The sequence below is a fragment of the Eurypyga helias genome, unplaced genomic scaffold (genome assembly GCF_000690775.1).
Source record: "Eurypyga helias isolate BGI_N326 unplaced genomic scaffold, ASM69077v1 scaffold36438, whole genome shotgun sequence".
Taxonomy (NCBI): domain Eukaryota; kingdom Metazoa; phylum Chordata; class Aves; order Eurypygiformes; family Eurypygidae; genus Eurypyga; species Eurypyga helias.
In genome coordinates, this window is record NW_010269458.1 from 5101 (window position 1) to 13905 (window position 8805).

Here is an 8805-nt window from a genome sequence, read left to right on the forward strand (position 1 = left end):
TCTTAGTGAAGGGCTGCAGGCTTCAGCACTACATTTTGTGAACATAATCAGGATTTTGTTTAAAAGAAAAAAAGGTAAAGTAAGTGATTTTTTGCATTCAAGTTAACACTTTCAATCAAAAGCACGGACCGTTGTTCCCAACTTCATTGTCTCTCTGTATCCTCCAAGCACCTTCTACTTTGGCACCTTTGAAAAGAAACTTCAATAAATAAGGAAAGGAGACTCATTACTGAACTGTAATAAATAACAATAACTTAATCTCAATAAATATCTTCTGTATATTTATGTCTCTGAACAGATGCATTGCATCAAGTAGTCTCTGCTCACTCACAATGACCAAATAGAAACGCAGTTACGCAAGTGACGTTAGTCCTTTGTAAACCAAAAGAAACACGTTTTGTGTAGGCCAGGCTTGTTATTTCTCTTACTATACTAGAAAGAAGTGCTTAAAAACTCAACTTGTTTTCGTAGGTAGCAGAAGAATGAAATCCATGCGCTCTGAAGAAGCACAGGATGGAAATGACTAAACTTAATCAGTAAGTGGAACCGTTTTGCTTCGTATTGATACTGGCCCTACTGAACTTGAGCCTGGGAATTTTGGTATTTGCCCGATATCATCTTACTTAGGAGGTTAATCTTATTATAGCTTAGAAGTTGTCCTAAATGCTTAGGAACCGCCCTTCAACGAGCAGTAGCACAATGTGTCTTTTGATGAAGCTGAGGGCACAAGGGATGAGTAAGGTAAGTCCTAAGCTACTTCTCAGCTAAGCTTCCTGGCACGGATGACATAACTACAACACAGTGTGCTCTGGCAGGGTTGTGTTTTTAAGAACATGCCTCGTGGATTCGAGTCTCATTGATGGTGGACTGTGTCAAATGGGAAAGGGAGCACGCACGCCATCCAGCCATCGGCATCTCCTCCTGAGCTGTTTTTTACCTCCCCGCAGAATGTCAAAAGTCTCCATCCTCCTACGCCGCCTCGTGCCCCTCCCAGGGCTCTCTCGACCCCCTGTTCTGCCTTCTTGGTCCTCTTTTCTCCGCTCTGAGCAGACGCATCCCCAGGAACCTTGGTCCCTAAAAAACGGAAACCAAACCCTGCCCCCGCCTCTGGCGTGCAACCCTTAGACGCATCCACACCTTTTTGCGGAATGTTTTTTCAGTATGTGGTAAACCAGGTTATCGTCCAAAAAGGACAGGTCATCATCAAAGGCTGTGGGTCTGCAACACGCTTGCCTCACTTTGTCAGTGACTAGTTTTTTCTTTCTGGTTAAGTTTTTTAAAATTTTGTCGTAAGTGGTCTCGGCTGCATCACAAGATCCACTGCAATATCGGAAAATTAGCTCTTCTTTGGTTTCGTATCCCAAATCCAAGTCAGTCACGTTTAAATGTATTTCTGTTAAGACACATCCCCTATTTTTTCCCTTTTGATTCCTCCTTCCCTTTTTGCTGGAATTCTCCAAGTTTGTGGCTGCGTTCTGCCGGTTTCTCTCCCGCCTAGAAAAAATCGGAGTCTGTTTATCTGGTGACCTCCTCAGTCTTTTAATGGTGGCTTGAATAAAGTCCACTACCTCATCAAACTGATCTGGATAGTCCTCTGGCATATTAGCTGTTTGGGAAAGAGAGAAAAGGCTTTGTCATTAAGTGTGTCCATTTGTGGTTCAAAAAACTCAGACACATGCAAGCTGGTCTGCCCACCACTTCCGAGTGCATGCCCAGGACCCTCGGAAATCAGGGAGAATTTGGAACGGTTTAGATCATCACAGAAACTCATTTGGGGAAAAATAAGTGAGATATGTATGCATCTCTGTAGGTGTCTGCTGATGCTTGGTAGCACTCCAGCGCATCTTTCAATACTGAATGAGCCCTGTCAAAATCGAGGCAATGGTACACATAATAATTAATGGGTGGACGAAGCTACTGTAGAGAGGTTACACAGGCTCTTCCCAGCAAACCAGCGAAAGAACCATCCTCTTTAAAGAGGTTCCTTTAAAGCAGTTTTGTGATTATAGTTGTTAATCGTTGCCTTTTCACACCAGCAGCAGTTAGTATTGCCAAAGCCGCCTGTTGGTAATGTTTATGGGCAAGACAGAAAGAGGAATTTCCTGCGGTACCAGGCAGGCCTATTATTCCTGGCTGAATGCCTGCTTTTTTACTTATTCCAAGGGATAATTATTATCAGGGCGTTTGAAAAATTTCTCATTTATCACAAGATGCTGATTAGACTGAGTAGAAATAGATCAGAATAGAAGTATTATGTTAATTTTCGATGGAAATTATTATTAATGCATTTTCTTTTATGAAGTTAAAATACCTATTACATTTTTCACTCAATATATACTCTACCAGTGATAAATTATTCAGGTAAATTAAATGTTGAAGTCAATGAAATGTTCTGATACTAGCAGACTGAACCTCTTCAAGGAGAGTAAAATTCAACGTGTTCTGAAATGTTCTCCGACTTCAGTTTTTCAGCATGATTTGGAAAAAAAAAATAATTGCATTTTGAAATCTTTAAATTTTTATGGACTAAATGCACCAGTGTGATCTGCTTTAGCGAATACAGTGAATTAATGGAGGATCAGGTTGTCAGGACCCCGCGTGTAGATGCCCTTACGATATGCCCAACGATTGTCTCTACACAATAAACATAAACTCCACATAAACTACATTACTGAGGTTTTTTTTTTCTGATTCATTGTGCCAAAAATCAAGACCTGAGGACTCACTTCCTTTGCAATAAGACCTAAGAGGTGCTTCTTTATGTACTTAATTCCTAAATGCCCAGCCATGTAACAGACCAGTGCCACGCACACAGCCCAGTGTGTACAGGAGCTCCACCTCCAGAAGGACCCCTACAGATATCCCAGGAACTGCGAACAATGGGAAAGGCGATAGCCAATGCAGTGCACCTACCCAAGGGTTGTGCCCTCCACTGAGCCATGAAGGCTCTCATCCCGTCAGGTGCTGAGGTAGGAACAACTCCTTAGGTAAAGGCTCAGCATCACGTTTCCCCAGTGAGCTCTGTAACAGACAGGAGCCCTGATGGGAGACCGGGCGGTTGCAGGTACCCAGCCCACACCTGGAGGCACGGACTCAGTTAACAGGAGACAAAAAGACATGAGGCTGCCTCCTGTTGCCTAGCAAAGGCGCACCTCTGTATCCTCAATGGAAGCACCAAATACAGAGGAGATGGGGCAGCAGGATCTTAACGCAGCGCAAAAACTTGCTGAAACACAGTGCATCTGCACGAAAGGAACACGGACCCCTCCCTGAAGCAGTCACATCATAGAAGCTGCCCTCTCCATGACAAAAATGCATCAGAAATACACAGTTTTTCATTGATAGCTTCTGCAAAATAGTATAGGCTGGTAAAAGAGTAATGAAGGCAGGCAATCTTTAACCTTCACATAATGAGGGCGGCACATGGGAAGCAGGATCCTACAACTGTAGAGTTTGGGAAAAGTGAATTACACTTTGTTCTACAGATGTCTGTGCTAAAGGCAACAACCTCGCAGACCAGTGATTGTCAAAAGACACGAAGCAGGGATGGCTGCTATCTATACAGCTATATGGGACCTGAACAAGACAGGACCCTGCACCAGCCCTGTATTCCTGTGACACCAGTGGTAGGTGCACCTTTCTTGCACTGCCCTGTCATTACCTCTGTAGCAGGTACCAAAACACCCACTATGAGCCACAGCTACTGGAGGGGGGGGAAGCTTGGATAGAGGTGTCCAGCAGATGAGTCTCTGCTGCAAGACAGGCTGGTCTGCCGACACCACGTGAATACTGCCCTACTGAGCAAGGTCCAGGTCAAGGTGATGGGCAACAAACCTTAAAAACAACAAGAGGTAGATACCTTGCTAGACTCAAGTCAAGCAATATGATCCACGTGGAGCTGGCATAGCCCCCACTGCTGAAGTACAAGCTTGGTCCTGGCAGAGGTGGGAGAGGTGTTTGGCAGGAGGCACTTGCTGTAGGACTGGGTGGTTTCAAGGTCTCTTGCACAGAAACCAGGTTTCTTAGCTTATATCCCAATAAGGAGGATATAGTATATCCTGTGTGGCCTGAGGACATAGCTCTAGCTGTACCGTTCTACACCCTAACCTTCAGATTACCCGTCATACTCCTGTGACTACTCTAGTCCACATCTCTGTCATATGCTCGTGGCCCAACCCTCACAGCAACAGTACAGCGCAATGAGATATTGGCTGTGGAAAGGGAATACAAGCCGCAGGGAAGCATACTAGGGTTTAACCAAAATTATGCAATGGTCAACCATCAGGAAAGGGACAGGAGGTTGTTCCAGGGAAACCTAATCTATACATGGAGATTCTTGTCTGCAACCCTCAGACTCGTACTGATCCCAAGCACGTTACATTGCCAGTGCAGCGTGGGGAGGACATGTCTCCCAGCTAAGAAGGGAGAAACAAACCTGTGGATTACCTGAAGAGATAACAACCCAACTAGGCACATAATTTTTAAACGGTTTACAATTTAGGTGCAAAAATATCACCCACCCCTGTGATAGTGCTATATGCAGGAGTCTACTTTGGTTAAATATTAATCAGACAGTTATAGGGTTCAAGGACTGTCCTGCCCAAGCGAATACCAGCGTGCCTTGGAGGGTGAACAAAGAGGAGAAAAGGCCCATGCTGTGGACTGTGTCCCTGCTCAGAGCCCAGGCTGGTGTCTGTCCTGGTTCATGCATGATCACTGCCCCAACTGCACCAAGGGAGCTAATGTTGCTGAGCGCCTTCTGTGCTGTGAGTGGCCTGTGATATTTAAGGTGGCGGAAACACAGCATAGAAGAGCCCTGTGCAATGCTGCTAACGCAGCCATGGGGCGTCAACACCGCAGAAGGTGGAAGCAGTAGGGCAGAATGTACATCAAGTAATCAAGCCAACAGTGCATCCAACTACAGAAGTCCTGTCTACACTCATGGACTTGCTGCAACTGGCAAATGGGGTAATCAGCAGCATGATGGATCCTGGTAATCTCACTGGGCTCTAACACAAATCATGCAAGAATCACTCCGACCTGTAACCTGGGAGAGGTGTGAGTGGCCAATATGTCTGATGGAGCCAGGGATCCCTGCTCAGCTCATCCTCTATTGCAACATCAGGCCACTTGGGAGACTCGCTGGGAGGAATGCCAGCACTATGAGTAAGATGAATGCTAATTTTCTGTCTCCAGGGTGGACTTCCCCTTCAGCCCAGGGGACTGGAAAATATCCCAAGCAGATATCCGAATCTGTCGAGAGGACTCCTGCAATGACCCCCAGTATTTGGAGATTACATCACTGGAGGAGACACAAGGCACATGAGTGATATTAGGGAACCGGTGGGAACAGTGCACCCCTGACAAAATGTACTGGACCTACTGACCCTGGTCAGCTTCTGCCCACCTACAACCGCACATGCTGTTACGCGGCTATGTGGGTACATCACATTAACACGATGGCAGCCACGTTACTGGGCAGATCAGTGAGTCCTTGCAAGTTGCTGTAAGCAGTAACACCCTCTGCCTGTGGGGTCCCAAACTAGTCATGATTAATGCAATTATGCTCTTTTGGGGACCTCCCAACTGGACTGCCAAAGTACCCCAGATTTGCCTCCATAATTCAGCACTGTTCAAGAGCTAACACCTCCAATCCCCGCCATCAGTCAGCCGCTGGCTGGTATAACTCTGAATTACTATACGGTCCCACAAAGCCAAGTTTCAACACACACAGGCAACATGGGTCTGCGCTATCAGAAGTGGGTCAAGCGCAGCTGGACCCAGCAACCACTGAACCATGGACCCAAGCAATGGGGTTCATACTGACTGGATGTGGCTTGATGCTAATTTTTTCTGCTTAACAAAGCATAGCTATCAGTGTGACTGCAGTCACTAGGAGTTGGCTCACGGGGGCTTGAAGGAAACCTTGACAGTCAGGGGTGAAGTGAGAGTTGATTTAGCAGCCTGTGCCAAGGTGCCAGCCATGACTCAGTAGGGATATTCATCTGTCCAGGAAGTATGGGTGTGAAACCTGAGAGCCTGAAACAAAACGCTGTAAAAAACTGCTGAAGTTGGACCCCAAGCAACCAAGTGGAAATGCCAGCATTAACACCAGGCATGACGGGTTGAAACAAGGCACTGGAGGTAAGTGCTAAGGAGGCTACAACTAGACATCATATATGAATAAGCAATAACTACTGACCAAGGACTAAAGACTGTAAAAGGAGAATGGACAGAAGGGAAGGTGGAGAAGACTGACAGCAGGACCACCCCATCCTGATGGGCACTCAGTAGGTATGTTCCAGGGAAGCCAAGACGTCTCTGCACCACAGTCACCATGTGCTGAGCACTTACTTGTTTGGTCCCTGCACTGTGGTAAGAGCTGCTGGGGCCAAGGGGGTGCTGAGCTGAATCGTGCAGCTAGGGAACACCACCGCACTCACACAGGCTGCCTTGGCATCGAGTGCTGGCTTGTAACCTGAATAAGTCACTGGATTGAGAGGTACTTAGTTAGCCCTCTGTTTCCAACACTGTTCAGAAAACATTTATAGTCTCAGAGTGCAGGTCCAGCCCAGCAGCTTTGCTGCTCTAATTCTGCAGGGACTGTGCTGCCTTGACTGTGCAGCTCTCTGTGGGGATTTCACACCCCTGGGAGAAGCACGTATTATTATCCCTTCCTGTAACGTACACAGTTTGCATGTGTGTATATGTGTGTTGTATTTACACATACAAATATATCGAATCATACACACACATATTTTTGCAAAACAAACTAGTTTACTGACAACACTTGCCTTCTGGTGAAAAAGCTGAGAGAACAAACACATGACAGATGCCTGTCACACTGTACAAAGTGCCAGCAGAAAATGCTCAGATACTATGGCAATAAAAGCAGTAAGGATCTCTGAGCAGTAGTCTCTGGTCCCAGGCTCCGGAGTGTGAAGAAATTAGAATTTAAAAAATCCAAAGCCACCTAGGACAGGACAGGATGGGACAGCACGCACAGGACAGGATAGGATAGGACAGGATGGGACAGCCCACAACAGCATGCGCTCAATGTGGGCTAGTGAAGGTTGGCTCACATGTGATGCACCTCAAAGCAGGTGTTTCCCAAGGGAAAGGACCATATATCCTGGAAGTGTAAAATCCTCCCTCAGGGAACATGGGGCCTCTGTGTATCTTGTTCGCAGCATGGGAAAAAAGCCCACAGACCCCTTGGGGCAGTGTGATGGGCTGAGCCTCACCATTTGACTGTGGTGCCTTGAACACTCAGAAGACTAGTGCAAAGTCATGAGGTTTTGTTTGGGTTGTATGTCATGCTTCTGAAAGCTGTTTCCTGACTTCTCGGGAAAGTCCCCTGGGGGCAGTCTGCCCATGGACACAGGCAGGTGTTTTCGTAATGCCTCTCTCTACCTAGCACCCTGCCACAGGAGCGAGGGGCAGGCAGTGGTGCCTGCAGGAGCTGTGGCCAGCACATGTGTCCTGCTCCTGCTCATCTCCTACAGCTCCCTTCCACGCTCCCTCCTGCACTGCTGTGCCAAGGACCTGACCGTGTAGCCAGGAACAGGCAGAGCCTTCTCCTCTGGTGACAACCAGAACTAGTCTGCTTTCTAGTGCTGATGTCAAGAGTGGGGGGTATGGGTGGCAGCCCATGTGTCACTCTGCCTCTGGGCACCTTCTCTTGTCTCCCATGTCCAGTAGAAACAGGGCTCTCAATCTGCCAGGAGTTTCTCACATGACCAGAAAATTAATAAAAAAGCAACGAAGGAAAGAAGGAAACATCAGAGAACTGGTGCCTATAGGAATCTAGAAGAGTGAGCAGGCTGGGGGTAAAGTTGGTGAACACCAAATGTCCAGAACTCCAGGAGTCAAACAAGAAATGAGACTCATAAAATACTAACTAAAAAAACCAACCAACCAACCAAACCAAACCAAACCCCAAGAATATTTTCATCTTCTGCTTGCTGTTTGCTAACTGCCTATTTGCTTTCTGGACCTTCAGGGCACACTCAGATCACAGTTTTGACCCATCCTCTTGGCTTAGGAACATCCCTCTTGAATGCAAACTGAAATTCTCACCTCACTGCTGCTGTCTGGAACCTGAAGCTTTGACCTGTCCATCCCCCAGCACAGTCCCTGTCCCGTGGGCACTGGAAGAGCTGGATCCTGCAGCCAAAGTGCAGCAGTGGTGCTCCCCAGAAAGCCACCTCTGCAGAAAGCCACCCCAGAGCTCTGCTTTGGGCATGCAGGGAAATCTGCCTTTCTCCAGGCATCTTCCCCACTGCAACGCCCCCCAAGCCTGTCTTTGCATTTCCAATTAATTAGCGACACGGCTTGCCAGCAGGACCAGGATCTGACATCTGTGTTTTTTAGAAGAGTAAATTATACAGTGTTCAGGTAAGACTTCTGCATAAAGTAGGTTTAATGAATATCCAAGCCAAACTCATCACATTCTCCACAGAACAGTTTCCATTAGGGAAAAATGGACAATTTATTTCTGTCTGTTTAAATGTGATCACAATTACATTTCATAAAACTATTCCTTTGATTTCACTAGCAACAGATTTATTTTAATGCCAAATATCCCCCTGCAGTGGCAGTAACCCAGCATGGTAGAGCAAGAAACCCTCAGTTTGTACCTGACCACAAATTGGTTTCAGTGGGAACAGATGGATCTTTGGCTTTTGAGAAAAAAACCCCAGTTACTCATTTTGGTGCCTGGTTATGGATTTAAAAGGCTAACTACAGTCACTTTGACCATGCTGTCTATTATGGTTTACAAGAAAAGCTTAAATTATATTAATT

The 8805-nt window shown here is 46.4% G+C and overlaps 1 protein-coding gene across 1 annotated transcript; it reads right to left on the reverse strand.

The window, feature by feature from the left end:
- Nucleotides 1–1121: 1121 nt before the first annotated feature.
- On the reverse strand, nt 1122–1619 carry GDNF (glial cell derived neurotrophic factor). Its single transcript, XM_010158120.1, has one exon. The coding sequence runs from the start codon at nt 1599–1601 to the stop codon at nt 1122–1124; it is 480 nt and encodes a 159-aa protein (XP_010156422.1). The 5' UTR covers nt 1602–1619.
- Nucleotides 1620–8805: the final 7186 nt, after the last annotated feature.

What these genes read in the sequence shown, in the direction of transcription:
- GDNF (XM_010158120.1), bottom strand. Translation starts at nt 1,601, where the DNA reads ATGCCAGAGGACTATCCAGATCAGTTTGATGAGGTAGTGGACTTTATT.